The sequence below is a fragment of the Aspergillus uvarum genome (genome assembly GCF_003184745.1).
Source record: "Aspergillus uvarum CBS 121591 unplaced genomic scaffold BO82scaffold_28, whole genome shotgun sequence".
Lineage (NCBI taxonomy): Eukaryota > Fungi > Ascomycota > Eurotiomycetes > Eurotiales > Aspergillaceae > Aspergillus > Aspergillus uvarum.
Genome location: NW_020291325.1, coordinates 165,985 through 193,251, shown reverse-complemented (window position 1 = coordinate 193,251; position 27,267 = coordinate 165,985). Strand labels below are relative to the sequence as shown.

Here is a 27,267-nt window from a genome sequence, read left to right as displayed (position 1 = left end):
GCTGGAAACCAAAAAAAACGGATTCATACATCGCGGAAGCTGTAGATTAACCCCCTCGTTATCTCGAGAAGACCTTGACGACCCCATCCCCTCCTCCACTGACTACCCAGCGGCCGTCGCGGCTCCACACCGCAGAACACACTCCTTCACCACGCATCAGCCGGTGACTCGTGATTTCTTGAGTGCAGCTCCGCTTCTCGAGGTTCCAAAACCGCAGACTAGCGTCGTGGCCTGCCGACACAAGCTCCCGTCCATCTGGAGACAGGGAGAGCGAGGCAATCGCTGACGGGTGAGCGAGCATAGTGTATGTGCATTGGCCTGGACGAGTGCAAATTAGTATCCGCGAAAGGTCATCGTCAGAACATAACATACCGCTGTTGGCATCGAAGAAGCGAATATAACGGTCCTCGTATCCGCTAATAATCACCCCCTCGGCACCGCTTGACCCAGTCGCGCCGTGAACAATCTCCTCTTCCGCCATTGTCCGGCTGGGGTCAAGGCCAGCCGAGCCATCAAATCCAACTGTTGTGGCAACAACCGCATTAACACCGGTCGAGGGCGTACCGTCGTATGTTTCTAGACTGGCCATCCCTGCAACTTCCTCGCCCGTTCTCGTATCGTAGACTAGGATCGACGCGTCTGTATAGGAGACAACAAAGTTGATACCTGCAAGCGACAATGGACTGATACACGTAGGCGAGGGGGAATCCGAGCGGACGATCTGACGGACCATTGTGTAGTGGAACGGCGTGGTGGTTGCGGTGCTCGGCTGTGGCGACGATGGGAAGTTGGAACCGGACGAGATAGAGTTAGCTCGCCGGCTGCCTCCCGCTCGTCGAGATCCTGCTTGAGGTGACGAAAGCTGAGGCGGTGCGCTGACTGCCCAGATGACAATCCGGCCATCGGCACCACCTGACGCAAGCAGGATCCGATCAGGCCCGCCGTAATGACTGCAGGAATCGCCAAAGACAGATCCCGCGGTTCCAGGAAGAACACACAGGCCCCATACTGCATCCGTGTGACCTTCAAGTGTGGCCTTGGGATCAACCCTTCCACGTTCCCAGACACGCACGCTGGAATCCTGTCCACCGGAGAACACCCACCCATCTCCAAGCGCGCGACCGCCGTTGGAGAAGTTCTGTGATGGCGAGCAAGCCGCTAGAGCAGTCACAGCTCCCACATGTCCGCGGTGGGTGAAGTAGCTTGTAATGTCCAGATCATTGCTCGAGTTGGCGCCGTGGGCGCCAAACGTTCCATAGGTTGCCGGGATGATCCAGCGCTTGATTGTCCCATCATCGCTGCACGTACAGATCTCAGGCTCTGAAGGGCTGCCGCCACCCGTGAAAATCACGGAACGGACAACATCCAAGTGGCCTCGGAGAGCGAAGCGAACCTTGAAGGACGTATCTGGTTTCGACGCCGCAAGATCTGCAGCACCCTCACTCTTCCTTCTGGCACCGGAGCTCTTTCGGCGATGGGAGACTGAACCGGTCCGCGCGGGAGACTTGGCGCCGACGAAATTGGCATTCGGGAAAGCATCGACATCGGGGCGGTGAGGCGGTATTTGCTCAGTAGGGGGAGCTGTATCCGCAGGTTCATCGAAGTTCCAGCCATCTGCATCGTCTACAGGCTGGGGTTGCCGGGTCTCCTCCTTGGTTGTTACTTGCGAACCGTATCCATTATATACCTGCTCCTCCGTGCCAGCACGCTCTTCCATTGGGGCAGATTCGAACCCTTGCTTCCGGTTTTCCAGGGCAGTCATCGGGGTCTGTTGCGGTTCCACGGGTCTTCTCTCCATTGCCTCCCTCGAGCCAGGAGTATACCCGAACTGGCTAGGAGCACGAGAAAGGGCGGCGTTGTCCGAGTAATGCGTGATGATGGGCTGGTGGTTCTGCAGGGCCACTTCCCGAGCCATCATGTTGTTCGCCTGCTGCTGCTGGTGGTGGTGGTGTTGTTTCTGCCGCTGTTGCTGCAGGTAGACCTCCTCCAAGGTCTGTTGTGACATTTGCTGATGACTGCCGTAGATATGGTCTTGATCGCTGAGATCGGGGGGCGGGTGGGACGAAGGAATGACGTGGTACGCAACTTCCTGCGAGCACTTGGACAGATATAACCGCGACTTATCCCGCTCGTTCTCTTGACGAAACTCGTGGTGGTTCTCAGGATTGTGTTCCGCATCGTTCACATCACCTTGCGGCCGAGGATGTTGAGCTAAGACGGGGAAGCAGTCAGCAAATCGCGAAGGGCGAGCAGACAAGCAAGAATAACGGGAGGAAGAGAGAAAAAGAAACCTTTTAATGCATTGATGCTCTCCCGAGCGATCTCCTTCGGATCTCGAGTGTCATCAACCTTCTCGTTGTTACTGAGCTTCTTGACCTTCTCGCGCTCCTTCTTCAGGGCGGCCTCCAGCAACCGGACGTGCTTCCCCAGCGACTCATGTAAGCGTTTACTTGTGCGGACATCGCCCTCTAGCTTTCCAATGCGGGACTTCATTTCCGCACGCTCAATCTCCCAGGCGTTGCGGTCTCGTTCGTGCCGGTGCCATTCGGTCTGCAGAAAGCGCATCACACCTACACCACAACAACAAAACGGACAAGGGAAGAATTAGCATTCGTGTCCCGCCTGCTCCCCCCCTTAAATTCCGCGCCCAAATTTCGAGCCTCGACTCACCTTGTAAAGTGTATTCTGTCCCCTGGGGTTGCCCGCCATTGGGGGAGCCATCACCTCCGGGCCCGACGAAGCCTCCACCCCCAGCCATGGCCGAGGGAGACTGCCAAGCCATGCGAGATCAACAATGGAATGGTGAAGCGGACGATCAAGCGGCGAGGCGAGCCGGGATATGAGCTCCGGCGATCGCAGGCGGAGGGAGGAAGGTCCGAGCTGCTGAGGAGGGGGAGCGATACCGATCAGTGGAACTCGGGGGAGGTCGCACGTCTGTTTGAAAGATAGATGGTGGTAAGTTCAACCGGGTCAATGACGGGGCGACAACGGCAGGACACCACGTTCCAGACCGGGTCAGCACCGATGGCTAGGAAAACAAACAATGCGAGGTTTCGCTGGGAGGAGAATCGACGGTCGCAGGAGAGAACTTCCAGCGGACAAGGAAAGGAGAAGGGTCAGCGATGCGAGCTTAAGCCGAGAGAATTGGCGGGATGGTGGTGTGGAGAGGGACTGGGATGGTGGTCACTGGCCGGTCGCTGGTCACTGAGTGGTCACCGGTGCGCGTTTCTCTCCTCGCTGCTTATGAGTTGAGGTCGGGGAGAGCCACCGCCGCCGCCCGAACTGTCGTTGGCTCCCTAGGCGCCCACGCGGCCTTAACCGCTTTTAGCGCTGGGTGGTGAAAGAGAAGTGGTGGGCTGGCCATTGACTTTTCCCAGCCTCTTTGAATTCATTGCGGTCAATAGCTTAGCTGCCGCAATCGACTCAAACTGTGTCTACTGTGGTGGAGTAGTGCGATAAGGGTAGTGGTGTTGGCGACTGGACTGCTTTGCACCCTACCTAAAGTCCACTACAAGTACTACGTACTGGGCTAAGCTACCATTAAACTCGGTGATAGATCCAAAAAAAAACAAAACCCTATGGCACTCTTTCCCGTCCACTCAACAGGGGCGAGTCTCGCCGCATCTAGACCTCAATACCTACCTCTACAATAGCCACAAAGAACTTCCCAGAAAACATTCAGGTATTACACAGAAGGCCCGTTCACCCTACGCATTTCGCCACCATGACAGTATGGACGCACAAAAAGGGAGAGCGGGCTGTGATCGATCCAACCATCGTCCTACCTTTCACGTGACGATAAGGAAGGAAGTCACTACGATAAGAGTCAGGAGAAGCGCATCCGCGACAGGTTGAGATCCAAGCTGGCACATTCCTACCATTTAGTCATATCTCGGCGAATCGCGTCGCAATTCATGTCATGAATACTCAACGAATTCCTCACATAACTCATCATCATCCCTTTCCTGCCCGTACAGAACCTCACAGACACCGCCCACAGGAACATCCAGCACAGCATCTGTACCTTCGCTCCAGATCTCCTTCCAATTGATCTTGCGGTTCTGCGGGCCCATGATCTGGTACGAGGTCGCACCGGGCCTCATCTTGGCTCCACCCCCGGGTCGTCGTCGACCCTTGCCGTCAATAACCGCGACATTGGCCACCTCGTCCACGATGTTCTCGACGCTGTTCATCGGCAACGTGAGATAGCCGGTGTTGTACGATGCCAGCGCGACATAGATGTAGATGATAGACATGACTAGCCAGGATGGGAAGGCCAGTGACCACCATCGATTTGGATAGTAGTATATGCCAAGTTGATGAAGGAAGGGGGAGGGAAGGTAGGACCAGAGGATGTAGATCACTGGGGATGAAGAGCTAGTTAGACTTGGTCTTTGCGCTGGGTTGGACTCAGCCCGGTGTTGCACTCACAGAAGGCCAACGAGGACGCAAGATACAGAACGAAGCCGTAGTATTCGTACGTTGGAACCTTGGGGCTAGCCCGTGGAACTGTTGTTGCCCGCCGCGCCGACTTCGCGACAGCAGCCTCCGTGTCGTTAGGCGTTTCCACATCCGAGCTGTCGGGGGTTGTCGGTCGCGAAGTGGTAGTGGAGAACGGAGGGCGAAGGAGAGAGGTCAACGAGGGAGATGGCGGTAGTGGTGTCGGAGGGCGATTGTAGAATGGAGGTGCAAACGCGTTCGGACCGTGCAGTGAGCCGGACGACTGCCGGAATGGATGATGCATGGAGATGCCATCCTCCGGCGATTGCTCCGAGTCCGTGGATGCATCAGAGAATGATTGGTCGTCCAGGGAGTATTGCGACTGGAAGTCTGCATCATCCTCGGCTTCTATGTCTGCATGCAAGGGCGACGGCAGGTCCTGATTGTCGTCATTCTCTGGGTATGTGTTGGTTTGTACCTCGAGAGTGCTGGTCGCGAAATCGTCCGCGGGGAGAGGCGGGAACGGCTGCTTGGGTTCGAAGGAAGAGCGGCGCGGGGCAGTGTCGTTTCTGTTTGACAGGTACTCTGAATTTGATCTTTTCCCCTCATCCCTCGAGGCCATTATGAGTAGCTGAGGGGCTTGAAGAGTAATGGCCCCATCAAAGACTTGGGAGAATCATGCGGTTACCTTGTTGCGATTGCGACTCCTGTCGGTACGGCCACATGCATATTGCCATATCTCACCGCCAATGCCATCTATCCCTGCTAGATGGATCGTAAACAAGCTAACCACCACCAGTTGCGAAGAACACATCTTGCGCATTGTCTGCTCCAGAATGTACGATCTGACGGGAGAAACTAGACTCATTGAGGTGGATTGCAACTGGTCCATGCTAGGCTCTTACTCATATCGAAGCGTCTAATGATTTCATGCAGAAGTATATTTTCCACACCAAGAGCTTCCCAGAAGCCCGAGAGGGAGTGCGTGGATTTGATGTCGCTTGTCGAGATATGGCACTCAAAATAGCCTCACATAACCGTTTCTATGGCAATAGCAGTCAGCGCTTTGGTTTGCGGGATACGATAATGATCAAGTTCTGTCTGAAGAGCTGATTACTGCAGCTATAAGGCACAGATACCATTCATAGAATGCCCCAACTCGGTGAATCATGCGAGACTATTTCCACATAGAGAGACACCACCACAACAAAGGACAGATCAAAAGGACGACACAGAGAAGTGGATACTGAATCCAGTCTCACTACTTGCTTCTGCCCGCTCTATCCCGCTTCCGTTACGGAGCGGAGCGGAGCGGAATCATGATGCAGCGTCTAGCGGACGACGCGGACTGAAGGCAAGTCACGAGACGAGGCTTACCATAAATGCATTTGACATAATGGTGAATAGCTATCATCCTTACTCAATGAGCATAGTTTCAAGCTCACCACCTTCCCCTCCTTTCTCAGCTTTCTACTGCACTACTTCGTTGTTGGACTGCTCATGGAATTTGATTGACAATATTACTACAGAGATCTATACTAAGACTTGACCAATTTCCCCTGATGCCAAACATGTGTCACATTCTTCGCAATCCCCACCACCGTGATATCCTCCAGCGGATTGGCCGCCAGCGCGATGATATCGGCATCATACCCCGCGAGCAGCCGCCCACTCTTGGGCGCCTGCTCCCCCAACGTCAACGGGCCATTCGCCGTGGCGGCCTCAATCGCAGCCAAGGGAGTCATCCCCGCCTCCACCGCGTACTCCAGCTCCTTGCCGTTGCGCCCATACGCAACAGCCGGATTATTCGAGCTGATGAACTGATCCGTGCCCAGGGCAATGGTGACCCCGCGCGCAACCGCCAATTGATACGCCTGCTTGTGTGCATCGGCGACCTCGAGCAGCTTCTGATAGGATCCCGGCGTGAAGAGCTGGCGCATCGACAGGCCCGTTTCAATCACACTGCGGGTGGCGACGAGGATGGCGCCTTTCTCGCGCATCAGCTCGACGGCCTCCTCGTCGAGAAAGCTGCCGTGCTCGATGGTGCGACACCCGGCGCGCAGAGCGTTCATAATCCCGGCCTTGCCGTGGCAATGGGCGGCGACGACGCGTTTGGCGCGCGCAGCCTCGTCGACAATCGCTTTCATCTCCTCGAAGGAGAACTCCTGGTGCTGGGGGTCATCGATGGCGCTGACGACCCCGCCGCTGGCGCAGACCTTGATCACGCGCGCACCGTGACGGAGCTGCTTGCGCACGGCTTGCAGACACTCTGGCACCCCGTCGGCAATGGTCAGCGGGAGCCCGTGGGCGCACATGTCCTGGAGCTGGTGGAGAGGCATGCCGTGCACGTCGCCGTGGCCGGCGGTCATGCTGATGGCGCTGTGAGCGCCGTAGATGGTGGGTCCGAGGATGCGGCCCTCGTTCACGGCGAGCGCAAGCTCGCACCCGTAGCCCCCTACTTCACGGACGGAGGTGAACCCCGCCATGATAGTTGCGTGGAGGTCGGGGACGCTTCGGGCCCCGGCTAAAGCGGGTGTGGTCTTGACGACCGCGTCCATCGTCGCCGAAGTAGCGCCCATATAGTGGATATGGCAATCCCACAGCCCTGGCATCACTATGGGAACGTGCGACGTCGTTGCGTCTTGGTATTCTTGAGGTACGTCAATTTGACGTCCCACGTAGAGGATAGTCTTGGACTTCCAGACCACGGCACCGTGGAGAAGGGGGTCCCCATGCCCAGGAATGAGGAGATCCGCATCGATGCGGTAGAGGCTGTCGTCTGTGAGTGATCGATACATTATTGCATGAAGGTAGTCGAGAGATTAGATGCAGGGGTGAAAAGGAGGAATCAGGGGTGAATACACAGATTCATGATCAGGGATGTCTATAGAGCCGAGCCTCTGACTCTGCTTATATTATAGCACGTTCGCTAGGCTGCATGCTCCACAAATGCTCCAGACCACGTCTCCGCATTTCCTGTGACTAAGGTATGAATGCTTTCGCGGGTCTATCACGTATTGACAGTGGATTCTGGCTTAAACAGTGACATTAAACCGTGGGAGACCATCCATTACTGGCTAAAGCACACACCTAGACAAGGTGTATGTGCGGAAAGAAGTAATCAAAACATGTTTTCCTAATTTCTGGTGGCATGGCTCGGAGCAGATGTCGCTGAGGGGTAGGTTCTGGCCAGAATGAGAGCTTTGATGCTCGTACGACCGTTCGTCGTACAACCGCAATGCGAGCATTGCACGGTTCAGATAGCTGGTATCCTCAATCTCTGACATGATCCACCTTTGCTATGCTCGGGTCAATGAAGTAGGTCGAAGCGAGCAATTTACAACCCCGATTGAGAATAGTGAGACATACCAGACGTGACGGTAATACTGGTGAAATAATACAGCCACCGGGTGACTAGCAGACACCAGGCCCGCATAGGGCGAAACAAGCCTCCGCCCGTTTATTAATTGCGCGCGAAGTACATTCGAATGGGCGAAAGCATACGGTGGTCGGATGAAGTACTTCTACCTGCCTACCTCTCGAATGTTTCGCCGTCTTCAATGCCAATTTCGAAAGATCGAAAGAGTCAAGTGTTCTGCCATATCACCAGCAGAGGAACAAGACACAAAGTATGGCTCCTTCGGAGGATACCATGCTGCCTACGATGGCAGACGAGAAGTCGTTCTCCAAGGGCCCTCTTGAGTTTGTCGACGATGCTCAGCACTTCTCGGATAATGAGCAGAAAGCCATCCTGCGTCGAATTGACCTCTGGTACGTCGCTGTCTTGAGGCCGAGACTCGATACATCTCAGGATATCTTCAGAAGCCCTAACCTGACACTCGTCGTTATAGTTTGCTCCCCCTGATGTTCTTCTCGTACTTGCTGCAGTACCTCGACAAAACAACCCTTTCCTATACCTCAATCCTAGGCCTTCTGACTGGAACGGTATGATTGATTGACCATCTTCAACCATAAATCACTTTGATTTAACATTTCGTGGCGGAGCTAGCATATAACCACTGCACAGTATGCATGGGCATCGAGCGCATTTTACTTCGGCTACCTTGTTGCCTCGTATCCTGTGTCATTGGGTTTTATCAAGTTTCCCATCGGAAAATACCTTTCTGTCATGATGTTAGCCCTCTATCCACCCCTCCTCAATGAAGCAGTCCTGCAATCAATGAGTCGAGCTGACATATGGTGAAGGATCCTGTGGGCAATTATCCTGACCTGTCATGCAGCGGCTTCGAATTTCGCCGGTTTGACATCGCTAAGAGTCCTTCTTGGTGTGTTCGAAAGTGCAATCAGTCCGGGATTTACCATGCTGATTGGCATGTGGTATACCCCGTCTGAGCATGCGATGAGAAGTTGCATCTGGTTCTCGGGAAACGGAATAGCCGCAATCTTTGGAGGTGTGCTTGCGTACGCCATTGGCCATATTGATGATCATTTGGGCGCCTGGCAGGTATGTGGAATGCAGCTCACGGCAGGGCTAAGGCACCAGGCATTGCCACGAAGCCTGAATCAGGTTGGACCGACTGACTGAAAGTTCCTTGTCCTCCAAATAGTGGCTGTTTATCATATTCGGCCTAATTTCAATCGCCTGGTCGGTTCTCCTGTTCTTCACTCTGCCCGATTCGCCCCTCAACGCCAAATTCCTCAAGCCCGATCAGCGAGGCCCAGCCTACCATCGTGCACAAGGATCTCAGAAGAGTTATCAGAGTCGGAGGTGGAAGAAGGACCAATTCATTGAGGCGTTAGTCGATCCAAATACTTGGTTCCTAGTGTTGTATAACTTCTTTGTCTCACTGCCAAACGGCGGCATCACCAATGTAAGGTTTCCCACTAGACCCGCTCCGAAAACCAGTCCAGAAGAGCCTGGCAAAAGAAACATACTGAATCAAGTAGTTCGCCAGTATTGTGATCGAGTCGTTCGGTTTCGACACCTTCCACACACTAATGTACGAGATCCCTTTGTCTGCTGTCGCTCTCGTCATGCTCTTTGCCATCGCCGTGACGTGCAACCGTTTCCCTGGCTTGCGCTGCTACTGGATGATCTTCACTCTTTTGATCAGTTTGGTCGGTATTCTTCTAATGCGGCAGCTGCCCACGCACCGGAAGTGGGGTAGACTGGTGGGAGTCTGGCTCGTGACGGTCTTCGGAGCCGGCTGGCCACTGAGTCTAAGTTTGGTCTCCAGCAACACAGCGGGCTTTACCAAGAAGGGTACCGTAACTGCTCTTATTTTCATTGCTTACTGTGTTGGTAACATTGCTGGTCCACAACTTTTCAAGAGCACTGAGGCCCCTCGCTATAATGTAAGTGGACTTCTGATTGAATCAGGAAGCAGGCGAGGTGAAACTCAGCCGCTTGCCATATGTAACGCGTCGAAGAGGGACAAATCAGCTAACCTCTGCACTAGACTGCATTCTCAGCAATCCTTGCGTGCTTCTGCCTTGCTGTAATTGATGTCATTGGCCTCCGCTGCTATATGGCCTGGGAAAACAAGCGACGCAATCGCAAGCAGGGACGAACTATCGAGCCTGAGCTAAGCAAGTCGGACGACGCGACTGATGCGTCCTCTGAGCTGGGTGGTGACGGAGATGTTTCTGATTGGCAGAATCAGAGCTACCGCTATTGCCTCTAACTGAAAAATAGTAGCTAGAGGGCCGGGGAGACGGACCTCAACGAGTCTACCTTTTGTGTGTCTTGAAAGTCTCCTGTATCCAGAGTTGTTAGACTCAAGAGCATTGATCATGTGTAGAAAGATGATGCAAGTCAACGCTTCGAGTATTCGTCATTATATCATTGTCGTATCTCAAGCCAAGCAAGTCAAGCAAAACTTGTTTGCCACCCTAGAAACTCCATAACCTCCTCCCATTCAAAGCGGCCAATGCGTATCTGTGTGACTGCATCCGAATTCAGCGTACGGCGTTTCCACAGCAACTCAACTAGGGTCTGTGCTCTCATTGTGTTTTCGTATGGCGCTTTCTCTCGAGCAGTCCGAAACAACGCTAGAGCCTTGGCCTGTGCCTCCGAGTCCGGGTCACTACAACAAGCCGCGATGAAAAGGGGCCACAGAGGCCAGGATATGGGTAAGAAGTCTAGCTTCGATACAATCCTATTCACCAGAATGAGAATTGTGTGGACGTGATCTTGTATTTGCACAGAATCGAATCCTTTGATATTCGTTGGCGTGAACCCTAAGAATGAGGATTTGCATGCTTCAGAGAGGAGCAGAAAAGCGGCAAGACGATAAGCCTCGCCTGTATGCTCTAATAGGCGGTATGAATTCGCGCGTTCGGTGACATGACGGTGAGTTATCGATGAGCCTGGAAGTATTTGCGTGACATTGCCGATGCTATCTCTCAAGCCTAGTATTTTTGTTTCAATTGACGCTTGAGCTGCAACAACCATGGTCGGTGGATCCGAAGTTTGACGGCATTTTAAAGCAAGAACATCCTCTCTGATAGTCAATGTGTCATTTATCAAGAGAAGAAGGTGATTACTGAGGCCATTCCAGATGTCTATCTGATGAAGAGTATTCGAATCCATCGCGCCTAATAGAGCGGCTGTCGAGGCCCAGGAAGTCTCGCGCAGATCCAGGGTAAGAGTCGGTGTGCCTTTAGTGTCGAGGTAAAGTGGTGGTCCCACGACAGGTAGCAAATCCTCAATGGAAAACAAAGACTTGGCGAGTACCAGATGTGCAGAGAAGTAACTGACAAAAAATCGGTGCAGGACGGATTTGCAAAATCTCCCTTGAGCTGCCCGCTTGACGAGGAGCTGGAAGCAAGTAAAATGACGCACCCAGGACGAGTCACAGCTGGCGGAAATCTAGTAAACAGAGTCAGGGGCGAAGGTCGAAACCAGAAGGACACCACAAAGGGGCTTCATCACTCACTGCCGAAGAGCAAAGAAATATTGTTGGCACGAGGACATCCTCAGTGTCCCAAGTCTCTCGTGTCAATGCTTGTCGTAACCCTCCAAGTACTCGTTGCCGCACTTGCATCTCCAAGATTGTGTATTGAGAGTCAAATGAGCGCATATACTGAGAACTAGCCATGAGGACCGCATAGTACGTCAACTCAGACCTGAAAGCCATACGCATCACCGTACTGCGGAGGGGATTGTTATCCTCATCGTCAACAGTGACGGCGACGGGACACATGACAGATTCATAGAACGATAGACACAAATGGTCAACGTCCGGTATGCCAATACTCCATGGGAGAACAGGCAGCGCCCGGGCTAGTGACGCTGATTTGCGTCGATCCCATTGATAGTAGCGGCGCTGGTAGACGGATTCCAGGGCCTGGTCGCTAGTTACAGTGTTTTGTTGTGGACTGTGGCAGGCGGGTGGAAAGCCTATCGACAGTGCTTTCTCTTCGCCATCGGCCTGACAGGTATCATCCTGATCTTTGCGTTTGGTCCGTGTCCACGGCTCCATGACCGTATCAGCCAATCGTTTACGTGCAGGTGAGTTCATCTTCGATTGAACGCCTGTTCGTCCATGACACTTGCCTACTGCACGCATTTCGTCCTCCCACTGCAAGCGGACCTCATAGCTGCATGCATATCCAGACCGCCTGCATCGCATGCACGTGGGATGAGTTTCTAGAAGCGGGAAGAAACGCTTGTATGTGAGCCACAACTTTCTGCCTTTCTGCTTAAGGATCCGTAAACATACCATCACATTTTACCCGTCTACGCCGACAGGTGTTGCAGCCCGTACGAGACCGCACCTTGGGCTTGGGAGGCTGAGGTGGCTCGGGAGGAGGAGTGGCAGCTATAGACCATGAGAGAAACATGTCTAAAAACTGCTGATTTGGAATGTCGTAGCGAGGCTGGTTTGTGCTGCAACGGGAAATACTGTAGTCATACAAAGGCGCAGGATACCACGAATTGTGGGTGACTTGTGGAAGGCAGCAGCAGTTGGAGGGGAAAAGGCCATGGTTGGAGGATTTTGACTATCTCCACCTCCAACCTCGTTTGACCCATCAGGCCAGTGACTCCCGCAAATCAATTTATGAGGAGCCACCTGTAAAGGACTAGAGTCTGGTCGGTGCATGGCGGACCGCAAACTAAGGGAGAGAGAGGGACTCCGAGAAAGATGGTCGATCGTGCGAAGTGGGGAAGCGGAAGGGGGGAACAACGGAAACGAGAGTTTGGCAGCTCTTTGGCTCCGCGGCCCTCCCGGTACCGGGCCCGGTCACAACGGATACCGCCCGGGTAACACACTAGTAGTAGTGTATTGTACGGTATTTGTATATAGTGGTAATCTGTTGTATCAGCCATCATCGGCGATCCCAATTCCTAATCCCTGTCACTCGATAGAATGTTTCATTGGCATTACATCTTGCTGCCAGTCTCATAACGTCTTTACTCTCACCCAACCACCGCAGGCGAGAGCTATCCCTTATCCACTTTCTCATCTCGGTTCCCGCTCGGTCCCGAGACGCGGCATGTCGGCAGTGGCATTGACATGGATCTTGATCTAGATCGCTGTCTCACGCCATCCCGAGAGTGCCTTCTCCGTAAAAGCAAGACATCGTACCTGACGGCCAGTCTCTGAGCGGGGCGCAGGATTGAATGCCTGTCGACTCGCCTCGAAAGAACGTGATAATCACGAGACGATGAGGCTTCTGAGGCCCCCTATATGCGCGCCAGATACGGCAGGCTGCAGACAAAGAATCAAAATATTGCTCCTCTCCCTGATAGTTTCGTGCCAACACCCTCGACACAGATCTAGGCCGACTGATGCCTCTTTCCAAGCATTTCATTCGCCATCATGGCCAGTTCGGAACAGTCCGCCTCGAGGGAGGCTCTGGTGATCGTGGGCTATGTCGTACCGATGGCCGGGATGCTATTGACCACGGGAATGAGGTTGCTGGTCAAAATTCGAGGTCACGATGATAGTTTCCATATGGATGACTACCTGATAATGCTTGCAACAGTGGGCTCTCCCTTTCAATGTGGCCGATCTCGCAATGGAAGCTGACAATTTTGTTTCTGGGAGGGTAGACATTGGAAGTGGCATACTCAGTGACAATGATGGCGTGTGGTAGGTGACGCAAGTAGCATCATAAAACTCAAGAACAATGACTGAGAGCCCCTAGGTTTGGGTCATGGATTTGGCAAACATACCTCCACCGTCGCAGAGAAGGATCTGGAAATCTTCTTGAAGGTACAGTACAATGAACCCATATTGGTTCGAAGTAAAGTATTGACCGAAATAGGGTGAGTATGTTGCTAGTCACCTCTACAACGTCGGTCTCGCTTCGACCAAGCTTGGCATCCTCGCCCTATACTACCGCATTTTCCCTGTGCAATGGTTATCAAGAACAGTGATAGGATGCGCGGTTTTCATTTGCCTTTGGATAACAACTATTGAAATCTTCATGGGAGTGCTCTGTCGTCCGCTAGCTGCATTCTGGAACCCGTCTGTGAAGGGTCACTGCTTTAATTCTTCGGCCCTCTCATACTACATCAACTGCTCTAACATGGTCACGAACATATTCATCTTCGCCTTACCAATCCCCGTCATCCTCCGGCTCCGCACGATCCTCACCAAAAAGATTGCATTGTGCATTATATTCTCCATCGGTTTCATGTAAGGCTTTTCTGTCCAAGAAGCTTTATATTTGGTGCTTTTCTCTAATACTCCATGCTTCACCTCCAGCACATGCGCCATCAGTGCAGCCAGACTAGCTTATGTCTTTGCGCAGAACTCTAGTGACATCACCTGTAAGTCAATTTGCAGGGCTCGAACATGGCGTGTTTTCAGTGACTAAAATCATGCGCAGGGGAGGGTGTCCCCTTGGCTGTTCTATCCGCTTTCGAATCCTTTGGAGGTATTCTCTGCGCTAACCTCCCGATCATTTACCGGCTCTTCCGCTCAGCCGCTCAGAAGATGACCAGCCGTACTGGCAATAGCTCGTCCGCCCCCAAGACACCTCACCGACAGTACGGATACGGATCGAACATGTACGGCTCAAAGAGTGTTGGCCGAAGACCCCGCGGTGTCAGTGCGGCTGATGATGAACAATGGATCCGGCTACCGAATGGCAACCTGTCCCACGGAACAACTCATGAGACTGGGAATACAATTGTGATCCAAGTACACGAAGGCTCTCACCCGGAGGAGAGTGAAGATGGTACGATAGAGCTGGTAGTGATGCCGAAGAATGCAATCACGGTTCAGAGAGAGTTTCACCAGAGCGTGGAAGATAGCAATTCGTCATAAAAAAGACAGGGCAGCCCATCCCTTACTCGATTCAATATCACAATTTCATATGTCCAACCAACCTTGAAATGGCATTAACTGTCTGCCTTCATGAGAACCTTGTGCGAGCCTGGCTCAGTCTCTGACGAAGCTTCGATCTGCAACTTTCTAATGGACAGCATGTTGTCGGAGTATAAGTCCGCACACGGGAACAAATCAACAGATTAATACATATGCCCCAATTACAGAGGCCTATCCTGGGACTCAATCTGCGAGTAAATGCCGAGATGAATCAACGCCGGCGACGGACAACTTCCGCAGTCCTGCACTAGATACCGGGCAAGCTCCGATCTCTGCGTGGTACGAAGCTGACCACTGACCCTGAACTACTACTTCTATCTCACAGCCTCGCCTTTAATGTACCATGCGGTTTATCTTCACTTCGTGAAGATCGTAGTCATGCCCATGTGATGTGCTCGGACCTCGAGATTTCAGAAAAGCTCCGAAGCTCATCCGGGAATACAAAGCTACTTGACTTATGGAGAAAGAAATCTGGTCTGTAACATTCTGCGAACGCACGGCTAGTTCTGAGAATGTCGCTGACTCGTGCAGTATTTTTTCGCCTTAGAGAATTAAAAAGACAATCCCAGCAAGCATTTCACTTCCTGGGCGTGATAGACTATTAAACTCACAAGGATCCAGGCTGAGACAGAGTGAATACTCGGAAAAGTTGGCTCAGGCACCTGGTTCCTGCTGGTTCCTGTTACCGCTCAGAGGATTACAGTAGAGGGCCTAGTTCATCGTCAAAACTGCGCGAAATCTGACGGTTCCTTTCACCATGGCATCTATGCAGAGAAATACACGAGTCAGTATGATTTTGCTTCAAGATCTGAGCATTTTTGAGAGAACTGCAATTTTCGAGGGTCGAAGATCCCGTGCAGAGGGTGTGGTCGAGAAGGCACGAGGCTCGACGGAGTTGAGCTCGGAGACTTCCTTCCTCGCAAACTCATCTTCCACACAGGACGCGCCCCCGTCAATCACGCAACAATGGGGTAGCAGGTCTTACCATAGGCCTCATTGGCCTCATCCAGCGGAAACTCCTCCACCATGCAGTTGATATCCTGCAATTCGGTGAAGGCAATAGCATCCTCGCTGTCAGTTGCATGACCTGACGGCCAAACCTGTACTGAAAGTCCTTTACCGACCTAGCAAAGCCAGCATCAATATCCAGTACCAACCATATAGTGAAGCAAACTCACCATGATTGAGGTGTCCACCGGTACCGGACCCGGCACTAAGACCTGTGTCAGCCCCTTGTTCTCACCACAACAGCTCAACCATAATATCTTTCATACTTACCCGACAAGATCAACAACTTTCCCAAAACTCCCAAACCCTTCAACAAAGGACTGATAATCGCCGCATTTGGTGCAGTCGACATGACCAAAGAGGCTCCACCCAGCCGCTGCAACTCCTCGCTCACATTCACCTTGCTCTCGTCGATATACTCGTGCGCGCCGAGCTCCCGGACCATCTTCTCCTTCTTCGAGTCCCGCGAGATGGCTACAACTCGATACCCCATCTTCCGCGCATACTGAATGGCCAGATGGCCCAGTCCGCCCAGCCCTTGCACAGCGACGATCTCCCCGGGTGTGATACTCATATGACGAAGGGAGTTGAAGACGGTGACACCGGCGCAGAGGATGGGGGCGTATTTTGCAGCGGAGACGTGCTCGGGCACCCGGACCGCAGCTTCGACGTTGAGGAGACAGTATTCAGCGTCTTGATCATACATGTCAGCAAATCAAAACTACAACCACAGAACAGATGACGAAGCGGGTGAACGAACAGCCACCATTCTTAGTCTCCCCATTCACCTGTTGGGCAGAGCACATCTGGAAAAAGCCCTTGTCACAGGCTCTGCAGGTACCTGTCGGAAGTGAGTTTTACGCTAGAAAGATCCGGCAATGGCTATGAAGGGGAAGGCCCGATACCGTCATGACCCCCATGCCAGCCACCGCCAACCCGATCCCCGACTTTCCAGTTGGAGACGCCGCTACCGAGACCAGCGACGCGCCCGATGATTTCATGGCCAGGAACGATGGGACTTCACATACAGACCAGTCAGTCTGTTTGCAGGACAAAGCGAAGCAGAAAGCTGGAGCAAATACGTACAAGCCGCCGCCCATGACATTATTTTGCGCCCATCGATCCGACGAGCAAACGCCACAAGCCTCTACCTTGACAAGGAGCTGGCGGTCGCCTGGCGGTGTGAGGGGGCTCTCTTCAATGACGAGCGGCGATCCGGCGGAGCGGAACACCGCTTGCTTGAAAGTTGCAGGAAGGGACATCTTGGCCCACGCGATAAAACACTGATTTCTCTCCAGAAGCTACAAGTGAAGTAGATGAAGATTGGCCTTCTTCTGACCTGGGTTCATCGAACGAAAATTATATCCGCTCGACGTGCCACTGCTTCTTTATATTCTTCCTACAAGTCTGTGCGGGGTAGACAAGCTTCGCAAATATCATTCATTACCATCCTCACATCCTGAAAAATTTCTCGTATTCATCTAGATGTGGCAGGAGTCTGAGAGGCTGGAGATGTCGCGGTCAATGCTGCATACGGCTTGTAGGGAGGCTCGCTGTTGGCTCCAAATCTTCCGCGTGCCTGTCTAGACGTTATCGCAGTGGATCTATGGTTAGCACGATTGAATACTATGCCATTGACTACTCATGCAAGCAGGGGACTCACTCTGCTCTGTGATAGAGCCGCCATGTAACATGATGATGCAAGTGAAGTCAGTGCGGGGCCGACGCACACAATGAGCTGCGGCCGAACCTCGTGTTGAATTACTCATCGAGATAAGACCATCATCAATGGCACCACACCAGCCTATGAGCTGATTTGTGGGAGCTTGACTGGTGAGCAGATAATTTCTTCGTCTAGAGGCTTATGCGGAGCTATTCTTGTTATAGATTTTCCAAGAAAGCTTTCCCTGTTATGGGATACTCATACGGTCAGAGCTTCGCAGGAACAGTATACGAGGTGATTTTCTCATCATCAACATCATCATCATCATCATCATCATCATCATCATCATCATCATCATCATCATCATCATCATGGAGCACCTACATCTGTCAGCAAAGCTTCGAGAAATTTATTCTTCTTCAGGATCATACGTCTTCAGGATCATAATGCGCATTTCGGTAGAAACGAAAGGCCGTCTTTAGCCTGTCTCCATTCTACCTATGTCAAGTAGGGAGCCACACGCTACAACCTCTCCATTCTCGTTCATTGACTGAAACTCCAATATACTTGTAAGAGACGTGTCAGTTCCTTGGATCTAGCTGGATCTAATGGGCCAAACGATCTAGTAAGTTATGTACAAGAGACATCGAAGGACGGGCTTCGCTCGAACTCAATACTGTGCGAAGTAAAAGCTCAAAGCTTTGAAGTCACCTGCGCTCTGTCGCCTGCCGGCTCCCCATGATTGTTCTCGTCGCAATTCGCTACTAGGGAAGGCTCAGGCCGTGGCAGAAACCGCTCCTCGCTTTTTTTTTTCAGCTCTTTAACCTCAACAAGCCCATAGATGTCTGACAAGGACGCAATCGAATCCCGCACAGCAGCCGGACGCACCTCTCTCCGAAGCGCCACCATCGCGTCCTGCATAGCCCTCACCGCAGCTCGAAGCGCCTGATTCGCGAAGACAACCACTCTGAACCCGGCCGCAAACAGCTCACCCGCCGAGGTATCCTCATAAGTCGTCGGATCCGCAACGAGCGCACAAGACGACGAGCGGTCCCACGCAGCCGCGAATTGTCTCAACTCCTCGAACGAATCCGACTTGGAATGCACGACCACGGCGTCGGCGCCCGCGTCGGCGTACGCCCGCGCACGCTCCAGGGCCTCATCCTTAGTCCGCCCAGCAATGAACGCCTCTGTGCGGGCGATGACGACGAAGTCGGGATCCGTTCGCGCTTCCACGGCGGACTGGATCTTGAGCGCATGCTCGTGCGGGGCTGTCAGTTCGCGCTGCACCCCCTCATAGAAGCTGCGCCGTTTCGGGAAGATGTTATCCTCGATGCATACCTCCGCTAAGCCCGCGCGCTCGCACTGGGTGACGGTGCGCATCACGTTGATCGCGTTGCCGAACCCGTTGTCGCAGTCCGCGACGACGGGGCAGGTGACGGCCTCGGCCATGCGTTGCGCCGCCTCCAGCGTCTCGCTCATGGTCAGGATGTTCGCGTCCGGCAGGGTTTACATTTAGTCTGGGTGAACAGTTCCAGCAAGGGGGTCTAATGACGGCAGAGGAGGTTTCCAAAACTTGGTTAACCTCTCTATCCCTTGCGGCAACACAACTGCAAAACAATCACGTCGCCACTGAGATGAGCCAAAAAGTCCTTTCCCTGAACTGCAGGAACATCATAACCATGATTGACGGATCCGCAGGTACGGACTCTGAAGCCGGCCTTGACGCTTGTGCTCCTCCGGAGGTCAATGCTGGGCTTCGCCTTCCCCTCACACTTCTAGCCCTGTCGCCGTTGATGTTGGCGGTTATCTTGAATGTCACCTCGTTATCGTCTGCCTTGCCGGTAGGGGTTACTCCGCTTGAAGTATCCTGAAGCACTCACTCACTGTCACCCCATACCATCTCGCATGATCTCGGACCGACTTCCGTTTAAGCCTTCTGGGTAGGAATCTCGTCTCTGATATGCTCGACGAGTGAGTGGATCGATTATCGTGACTCTGACAGTAGAGACAGCCTTCCAGCCTGTATATGGCTCCCTATCCAGCATCGTCGGTCGTAAGCCGATGATGCTGATTGCGATCGCGTCCTTCACTGCGGGAACCGTGACTGCGAGTCGGGCATCGAACGCCACGACCTTGCTTGTTGGCCGTAGTATTCAAGGGCTGGGAGCCGGGAGAATCACTAATCTCTCCGAAGTTATCCTGACCGACCTGGTGCCGTTGCGGCTGCGAGGACGATATCTGGCCGGCCTCAACTCAGTTTGGGCCATTGGCTCGACATCTGGTCCGGTAGTCGGAGCTGCCTTCGCGCAAGAGGTAAACTGGGTATGTACATTCGCCCTAGCTGTCCAAAATGTATGCTTCTCAACACCAGGGGGTTAATTTCTCGTAGCGATGGCTGTTCTACATCAACCTTCCTCTCATCGCTCTGGGACTCATTCTGATGATCTTCTTCACACGACTGCAGCCCCTGCCGGTCTTTCTGCAACACAAGCTGGGCGATACTGACTTTGGGGGTATCCTGCTGTTCACCGGGGGTATCACCGCCGTACTAATCCCCGTGACGTGGGGAGGCGTGATGTACGCCTGGAGCTCGTGGCACACACTCACACCCTTGCTCATTGGTATCGCGGCGCTGGCCTGCTTCGTGGCATACGAGGGCTTGTACGTGCCCGCCAGTCCCGTTATCTCGCTAGCCCTCTTCCGCACCCGGTCTCTCCTCGCCGGCTACATCGGCACCATGACCCACGGCCTGATCCTCTCCTGTGGCCTGTATTACTTGCCGTTCTATTTTCAAGCTGTCAAGGGCTACACGCCAATCATCTCCGGCGTCGCCCTCTTCCCCGTAACCTTCACTGTGGTCCCTGGTGCCATGGCGACGGGGATTTTGATCAGTCGGATGGGCCGATACCGGGCCCTCGTCTGGGCAGGGTGGCTTGCCACAACCCTAGGTCTGGGACTCACCTGCCTCGTGCGCGTGGACACAACCAACGCCCTCTGGATCTTGTGTCTCATCATCATCGGCTTAGGCCTGGGCATGCTATTTTCCGCCCTCAACCTGGCCGTGCTAGCCGCCGCACCGAGCCCGACCCAGACCGCCGCCGCCGCCACGATGTTCACATTCTTCCGCGCCCTCGGGCAGACTCTAGGCGTGGCGCTAGGCGGCACCATCTTTGCGAACCGCGTGCGTGCCCACACGTTGGCCAACTCGGTTCTCGAGGCCATTCGCACGCACACCACCACGGTGACAAACAACCACCTGGACCCGGTCGCCCTCGTGAGTCTCATCGATCCGATCCCCGACCCCGAGACAGAACAGCAGATCCGTACGGTGTTTGTGGACAGCCTGCGCGTGGTGTGGGCCTTTTGCTGCGCGATGAGCGGCGTCACCGGGTTGCTGAGCCTCGGGATGCGGCATTACGAGCTAGCGCAGCCAGTAAGTTTTCCCCGTCCTTTCCCCCACCCCCTCCCTTCCTGGTCATACAGTGCTTGGACCGAATGAGGGGAGTGAGTCGAGGCAGGATCTGGTGGCGATGCAGCCTTACTCGGCCAAAGCGAGTCATAGTTCGCTGCGGTCGATTCCGGAGTCGGATTATGGCTCGGTGTGATTGTATGTAGCACTACTTCTGTTCCTGCCATATGCTCAGCCCCGTATCTGATAGTTTGGATCATCATAGTTTCATTGTTTAAATCACGTAAATATACCCCCTTGTATCCGGAGCAAGAGGCAATATAAATGCATTCATAAGGAGCAACGACCGTCGCCTCTTCTTTATGTAGGACGGAGAACTGACCGCTAGTGTGTATTTATGATTGGCCACACCGTGTATCAATGTGGATACAGAGTGGATCAGGGATCTGGACGCTAGACTTAGGGCTGACAGTGCGGAGTATTGACAAGAAAACCACGACCATGGGTCGAAGATTGACAGGTAGACATACATACATCATTCCACACCTTTCCTAGCAACTACAGTAGAGTACAATACCAGTTGAGTCTGACGAGTATATGCTACCGGCAGGCTATTGTTATCCACTACAAATGACACTCAATGCCAGCTTTAGTGCTTACCCATCGAATCCCATAAATATCCCCCCCTCTAGGAGTATACAAACCTCCACCAACCCCAACTCATCCTCTCCCCCTCAACCACGAACACTACACACCATGCCGACCGCCACCACCACCACCACCAAAACGAACACAAAAGCCGCCCTCACGCACCTCAGCCCCCTCCTCCAGGATAGACTAATAACCCCCGCCCTCACCCCCCACTACCACACCGCAGTAACCACCCCCTGGTCCCAAACCTGCTGGACCCACGCCGCGGGCTACATCTACCCAAGAACCGTCGCAGAGCTCGCCCAAGCCCTGGCGATCCTCACACAAACCGACACGAAATTCGCCCTCCGCGCGACGGGCCACAACCCCAACGCCGGGTTCAGCAGCGCCGATGAGTCGGCGCTCGTCCTGGATATCAGCCGATTCCGGGAGATGGAGGTCACAGCGGATGGGGTCGCGCGGGTCGGGGCAGGCTGCACCTGGGGCGAGGTGTATGGGTGGCTGGAGGCGCGAGGGCTGGAGGCTGTGGGGGCGAGGCAGGTGCAGGTTGGGGTGGCGGGATTTGTTCTTGGAGGTGAGGTTTTTCCTCTGGAATGAATTGGGGAGTGAGAAGCTGATAATCTGGGCTGTAGGAGGGATGGGCGCGTTGCCGAATTTGTATGGGACGGGGGCCGATGGGGTCCGGAATTACGAGGTGCCTATCCTGCCGTCTTCACGCCAGATTTTCAGGAACTGATGCACTGACAATGCGTGGCCCAGGTTCTGTTGGCGGATGGCAGAGTCGTCGATGCTAACGCCCACGAAAACCCCGACCTCTACCGGGCCCTCAAAGGCGGAGGCACCAAGTTCGGCATCGTGACGCGGTTCGACCTCGAGACGCATCCTCTAAACCCCTGTTCAGTATACTATCGATCTCTACAACCCAGATGACTATACGGAAATCAATAGAGCTACAGCAGCCGCGCAGATGGCTATGGAGGACGACCCCAAGATAGGACTGTTCACGAACTTCAACGACGGCGTCGTCGCCGTCGGCATGTTCTACGCCGATCACATAGCTGCATCATCACCGTCCGTGTCTGCCTTTGCGCCCTTCCACGACCTCAACCCCCGGAAGACAGGGACGGCGCTGCCCACCACAACTGGCACGCTCCTCTCGCTCGCGGAAGTCATGGGCCATGCCCAGGATCTCCCGGGGAAACGAGCGATAAGCTCCGTGACCACGCGGGTCTCGCACGATCTTTACGACCGGGTCTATCAGTGCTGGGCCCAGTTGCGCGCGACGCTTCCCGTAGGCTGCGTGCTGCACTATACGATCCAGCCCATGGGCACAGCGGGCGTGCAGGCGGGGAGGAACCGGGGCGGGAATATCATGGGGCTGGAGGAGGTGCCGCAGTGCTGGTGGGTTTTCACGTGTGAGTGGTCGCAGGATGCTGGGGTAGATGTTGATGCTGCTGCCCACCGGGCGGTGCGGACGATGTCGGAGATGGTGGAGGCTCTGGCTCGGAAAAGTGGCGTGTTTCTGGATTTCAAGTGTATGAACTTTGCGGGGGCGGGGCAGAAGGTGCTGGCGAGTTATGGGGCGGAGAATGTGAGGCAGATGCGGGCGGTGGCGGACGAGTATGATCCTGAGGGCGTTTGGCAGGATTTGCAGTTTGGGGGGGTTCCTTTTGCGTGATAGTGCATGACCTCTCGCTCTATATCGGCTGTTGTCCTTTTCTTGTATGTCAAGTTCTATGTGGAATCTGTATGGACTGACATTCCCGAAATCCCGGAGCATCTTGCAGTGTATGGGCGCAAAGAGTATGGCATCCGTGCGGTGTATTGATGTATAGCTTTGAGACCTGAGCTCACGACCGACCCTCATGTTTCGACCGACCAAAGCTGCAAACAACATACCATCTTTCTCATACTTCTTTCGAGGATTCTAAAGCCCAGGCATAATAGCCCGAAGAGGAAAACCGGTCATGACGCAGGGGAGATCATGCCTGGGGATCGGCCTCGAACGCCTGTTGGAGTTATCTGTCGTACTGCTTTCTGTCAAAGAGCTTTTCAGCTGCAATGCGTCCTATATCCCTTTCCCAAAAAAAAAAAGGCATAACCGTATGAAACTCTTCAACCTGATCTTTGCAAAAAGTGGTCGCACATGCTGTTTGAAAATCATGAAGAGACCAGACGGGCTGAAGAGAGCGAGGGTATACCAGAACGTTCCCGTCGCCCAGGCTTTTTGCATGATTTCCGAGAGTAGCGGGGGCGACTTGTTGCTGTGACTTGCCGTCACCGCGATTGCTTTCTCCTCTGCAACGAGCGCGTCCATGAATTCGGTGCAAACCGGATCGCTCTCCGAGGCCACCAGCTCATCGACACCCATATTTGTGAGCCAGTAGGGAGGCCGAACCATCTCCACCGGCAAAGCGCACGTCCACTCCAAATCCACCAGGCACGTCGCATCCCAATCCGCATCCACGAAGATGTTGCGCTGGTGAAGATCGGTCAGCGAGAACACAAATGGCCCGCGTCGGAGGCCTTTCTGGAAGATTGATTTGGAGACGGTCCGCATCCCGGCGAGGGAAGCGAGCTGAAACAAACAGTCCCCAAGGTCATTGATTGCGTTAGGCTGATGCCGAAACCGGCAGTCGTGGCAGTCGAAAATATCTGTCACGTATGAGTCCACAGTAGAATAAGTATAGTCCCGCGGGGTGCCTGTAGGGATGTGTTCGTTCTCCAGCTGCTGGATTTCCATCGAAAGGGGCCAGTTTGCCAACGTGAAATACCCCTTGGGGTCGATGATGAAGGAGCCGATCTTGGGGTCTGGGGTCTGGCTGCTGCGCAGTAGAATGCGCGCGAGACCGTGGAAAATATTCGCCCGCCGTTTGCTGTCGTTTTGGGCGTCTGCCCATGTGTTTGACAGTATGCTTCCCCGGGTAGTGGGCTCAATGTATTCAAGAAGCAGATAGCTGGAGGTAACGGCGTGCTCGTTTCTCGCTGGCTGATGGGGAACGTATCTGGATGGAACTGGAAACCCTAGCCATGCGCAAGCCAGACGCGGGAATGAGTGAAACCACCGATATAGGAGCGGCAAGTTGTCGCAAGTGAACTGGGAATGCACGGATTAGCACTGGCTGGGGAGGGAGGCATCTCAGAGTGGCTGAATACAGTTTCACCGGTCGAAAGAGCAAACCCATAGAGTGCTGGAATCGGCACATCTGGAAAGTTCGTTTATAGCCATGTATAGCTCCCTGCTTCACATCGGACCTTTTCATCCCCATTTCCTGGCATAAAATCCTCACCGACCCGATAGGGGAGCGGGAGTCGAAGAATCACCCTGATGCCCTTGGGGCGAATGGTGACCGGAACGCAGACGTCGAAGCTCTCATGTAACCAGTCCTCAATATCTGATACATGACCCAGATCGGGAGAGTCTAGGCTCAAGTGGTGCGCGACAGTGTTTTGGATCCAGCCTTGGTGATTGTGGAGATGAGAAAAGAACTCAAACTGCTTATCATAGTACCCTAGTTGATGGAGAATGTTTGTCTCCTCTTCCTTGACAGATTCGTAGCGGATCTCTCGCCGAAGAAGCTTTCGTGTTATCAGCATGATGGAAGAAAGATCGCGCAATGAAAAGAAGTTGTTGCTCGAAGAATAGGGCTCTGTGACGGGCTTTGTATCCTTCTGTTACAGTACCATTACCCCCAATGACTCTTTTTTACACCAATCGGTATGCCAATCTGGAATTTTACACTTCTCTTACTAGTGCTCGTCAAAGTGTACTGTACTGTAGTTGATCCATGAGTGGGGGCGATTTAACTTACATGTACAGTACATACACGTTATGGGGATCATACAAATCATAAGTACATCTGTAAGCATCCAGTATTATATATCCAAGCATCGTTCTACCCACGTTGTGAGATTCACCCATTGCGCAGGAACAGCTATCACGGCTGTTAGTATAGACCTCACTAGACGTCTCTCTGAGTTCCTGGTACACCATCGCCTAGAGCTTAGATGCATTCCTAGGCCATGGAACAGCAGAAGAACTCGCGCAAGCCAGTCGCCCTCTCTCAGAAGGTCAAGATACTCATCACTGATCTCCAGTGTCCACTGTATACTTCCAGTGTTCGCGGGCCCGGCACCAATAGCTTCTTCAAGAAGCTGGTATGTATCCCGAAGCACCGGTGTATATGGGTGATTGCTTCTGTCTATTTCTGCTCGGACCTCCCGGAGCCTCTCCATGATTTCCCTGTAGATGTTAGCCTCAGAACAAACCGTAGAGACTCTAGTATACCGTTAAAGGGAGGCTTACCTGTGTAGCTCTCTCAAGCTCTGGTCAGCTCTGGAAATGTATTAGTTCAGCATATTCAACAATATCAAGTACTACGTGTTATACTGACTCCTCCTCTTCATTTATAACCCGAAGGCTATCTTTTGGCCTGTTGCCGGGGCTGTGATATTGATTGTGTAAGCTACCATTCAGGAGTGAGAGGCATCTAGTACCCTTGAGCATCATGTGTATCTCTAGGATTTCATTCAGCGAGTCTTCGTCATGGCAATCCGTGGACACGTTGGGTATGCTGTCGTGAAGATTAAGATGCAGACGGAACAGATCGCTGATGCATCGGCGTCCCCTGGCTGATCAGTATCATTGCTAGATAAGTTGCCGCGTAGAAACGTCAAAGCCGCCGTGTAGTACTCCAAAGCAGTTTTCAGCCAGTCCTTCGACGGCTCGGCAGGGGCGTCGCTGGAAGCCATGTGCAGGGCGGCCAGAGCCAACAGAGCATCCATCACGTGAGCGTACGATATTGCAGCCTGGGGCACGGTGGATGACCAGAAGGAATGGTCTTCTTCGTTCCTCGACAAGGTGCGGAAGGTCATTGTGAGGAAATGGTAGACAAGTCGCATCTCATCTAATCTCGAAAGACGCGCGGCTGATGAGTCTGCAGTAGCCTCGGCCATCGCACTCGGTTTGTGATGATCGGTGTTACTTCTCTCTTCTTTTGCGAAGCTGGCCAAGGGGGTTCTGTATTGTTTCGGTGCAGGATAATTGCAGGATAACGACCGTCGCGCACATGCGCTGCAATTCGGGCGCGTTTCATCACACTTATCTACTTTAGTCGAGAAGGCATGAATATATAGAGTATGAAGGAAGAAGCAGACCTTGACATGGCGTTGCTTACACTGGAAACAGCCTCTTCGGGATTGGGTATGGGTTCGACAAGTTGCCGGACCGTTCACTGCGTGTAGATAAGGACTACTACATTGCTTGGCCTCTTCTAGTGCACTTTGAGAAAGTGCAAGAATCCAAGTGCAGTGCCAAACAGCCCTTTCAGTCGCTATGAGGAACTTCATAGTATGTTTACAATGGCTCGCTTCGGCCCGACAATCAGCATGGTTTACTATTGTTAAGAGCTTGGCTCAATTCTTGGCCTAACCAGCATGTAGTAACATCGGCCCACGATCAGCCCAGCTGGATCTGGAGACGTCAGTCTTGAGACTAGGAAAAACTTCAAACACATTCAACAATCGATGAGCCACTTTGTTGACTCACTTTCGAGCCGGCCTGTCTACCACAAAAACAACCCCTGGAGTCTAAAGCGCCTACGTCCATCAAGTTCAGTGACAAGTCGAACCTTATTCAGTATGCTTTTGTGACCAGATTAACGCCATCTTCTCCAGGCATTGATGGCAGCTATTCCTCGCTTACTCATACTTGGACCTGCCGCGGGTGCTTCATGATTAAGATAATGATGTGTGTCCCTGAGTTGGTATATCTTCCTAAGCTCCTGTCTTGG

At 53.3% G+C, this 27,267-nt stretch overlaps 11 protein-coding genes across 11 annotated transcripts; 4 read left to right on the top strand and 7 right to left on the bottom strand.

Moving 5' to 3' along the window:
* Positions 1-58: 58 nt before the first annotated feature.
* On the bottom strand, positions 59-2,758 carry BO82DRAFT_402329 (cell differentiation and development protein Fsr1; the record flags this gene model as incomplete). The annotated part of the gene is made up of 4 exons (XM_025639316.1): positions 59-318; positions 373-2,211; positions 2,292-2,570; positions 2,671-2,758. The coding sequence occupies 4 exons, from the start codon at positions 2,756-2,758 to the stop codon at positions 59-61; spliced, it is 2,466 nt and encodes an 821-aa protein (XP_025491732.1).
* A 1,027-nt stretch (positions 2,759-3,785) lies between these two features.
* BO82DRAFT_310619 (uncharacterized protein) lies at positions 3,786-5,062 on the bottom strand (the record flags this gene model as incomplete). The annotated part of the gene is made up of 2 exons (XM_025632380.1): positions 3,786-4,363; positions 4,432-5,062. The coding sequence occupies 2 exons, from the start codon at positions 5,060-5,062 to the stop codon at positions 3,918-3,920; spliced, it is 1,077 nt and encodes a 358-aa protein (XP_025491731.1). The 3' UTR covers positions 3,786-3,917.
* A 916-nt stretch (positions 5,063-5,978) lies between these two features.
* BO82DRAFT_415187 (metal-dependent hydrolase family protein) lies at positions 5,979-7,632 on the bottom strand (the record flags this gene model as incomplete). Its single annotated transcript, XM_025639949.1, has 1 exon — positions 5,979-7,632. The coding sequence occupies exon 1, from the start codon at positions 7,236-7,238 to the stop codon at positions 5,979-5,981; it is 1,260 nt and encodes a 419-aa protein (XP_025491730.1). The 5' UTR covers positions 7,239-7,632.
* A 472-nt stretch (positions 7,633-8,104) lies between these two features.
* Positions 8,105-10,085, top strand: BO82DRAFT_283807 (vitamin H transporter; the record flags this gene model as incomplete). The annotated part of the gene is made up of 7 exons (XM_025631432.1): positions 8,105-8,211; positions 8,292-8,385; positions 8,450-8,574; positions 8,647-8,905; positions 9,009-9,272; positions 9,349-9,756; positions 9,861-10,085. The coding sequence occupies 7 exons, from the start codon at positions 8,105-8,107 to the stop codon at positions 10,083-10,085; spliced, it is 1,482 nt and encodes a 493-aa protein (XP_025491729.1).
* Positions 9,829-12,548, bottom strand: BO82DRAFT_335860 (Zn(II)2Cys6 transcription factor). Its single transcript, XM_025633316.1, has 3 exons — positions 12,126-12,548; positions 11,340-12,052; positions 9,829-11,272 (listed from the first exon to the last, which is right to left on the bottom strand). The coding sequence occupies exons 1-3, from the start codon at positions 12,244-12,246 to the stop codon at positions 10,271-10,273; spliced, it is 1,836 nt and encodes a 611-aa protein (XP_025491728.1). The 5' UTR covers positions 12,247-12,548; the 3' UTR covers positions 9,829-10,270.
* A 478-nt stretch (positions 12,549-13,026) lies between these two features.
* BO82DRAFT_432455 (uncharacterized protein) lies at positions 13,027-15,131 on the top strand (the record flags this gene model as incomplete). Its single annotated transcript, XM_025640788.1, has 7 exons — positions 13,027-13,391; positions 13,460-13,499; positions 13,555-13,622; positions 13,675-14,048; positions 14,118-14,182; positions 14,242-14,592; positions 15,067-15,131. The coding sequence occupies exons 1-7, from the start codon at positions 13,227-13,229 to the stop codon at positions 15,129-15,131; spliced, it is 1,128 nt and encodes a 375-aa protein (XP_025491727.1). The 5' UTR covers positions 13,027-13,226.
* An 81-nt stretch (positions 15,132-15,212) lies between these two features.
* BO82DRAFT_354562 (GroES-like protein) lies at positions 15,213-17,434 on the bottom strand. The gene is made up of 8 exons (XM_025635231.1): positions 17,413-17,434; positions 16,836-17,332; positions 16,655-16,767; positions 16,510-16,590; positions 16,020-16,442; positions 15,920-15,954; positions 15,727-15,865; positions 15,213-15,505 (listed from the first exon to the last, which is right to left on the bottom strand). The coding sequence occupies exons 2-8, from the start codon at positions 17,009-17,011 to the stop codon at positions 15,453-15,455; spliced, it is 1,020 nt and encodes a 339-aa protein (XP_025491726.1). The 5' UTR covers positions 17,012-17,332; positions 17,413-17,434; the 3' UTR covers positions 15,213-15,452.
* A 753-nt stretch (positions 17,435-18,187) lies between these two features.
* BO82DRAFT_364968 (Phosphoenolpyruvate/pyruvate domain-containing protein) lies at positions 18,188-18,894 on the bottom strand (the record flags this gene model as incomplete). The annotated part of the gene is made up of 2 exons (XM_025636982.1): positions 18,188-18,214; positions 18,301-18,894. The coding sequence occupies 2 exons, from the start codon at positions 18,892-18,894 to the stop codon at positions 18,188-18,190; spliced, it is 621 nt and encodes a 206-aa protein (XP_025491725.1).
* Positions 18,895-19,211: 317 nt separating this feature from the next.
* BO82DRAFT_81234 (MFS general substrate transporter) lies at positions 19,212-21,132 on the top strand. The gene is made up of 2 exons (XM_025641574.1): positions 19,212-19,737; positions 19,805-21,132. Exons 1-2 carry the CDS (start codon positions 19,477-19,479, stop codon positions 20,912-20,914), a joined length of 1,371 nt encoding a protein of 456 aa, XP_025491724.1. The 5' UTR covers positions 19,212-19,476; the 3' UTR covers positions 20,915-21,132.
* Positions 21,133-21,580: 448 nt separating this feature from the next.
* On the top strand, positions 21,581-23,552 carry BO82DRAFT_415174 (FAD-binding oxidoreductase; the record flags this gene model as incomplete). Its single annotated transcript, XM_025639948.1, has 4 exons — positions 21,581-22,049; positions 22,108-22,169; positions 22,235-22,370; positions 22,402-23,552. 4 exons carry the CDS (start codon positions 21,581-21,583, stop codon positions 23,151-23,153), a joined length of 1,419 nt encoding a protein of 472 aa, XP_025491723.1. The 3' UTR covers positions 23,154-23,552.
* BO82DRAFT_374721 (uncharacterized protein) lies at positions 23,494-25,072 on the bottom strand (the record flags this gene model as incomplete). Its single annotated transcript, XM_025637435.1, has 4 exons — positions 23,494-23,551; positions 23,596-24,572; positions 24,632-24,681; positions 24,724-25,072. 4 exons carry the CDS (start codon positions 25,070-25,072, stop codon positions 23,494-23,496), a joined length of 1,434 nt encoding a protein of 477 aa, XP_025491722.1.
* Between the last annotated feature and the right edge of the window lie 2,195 nt (positions 25,073-27,267).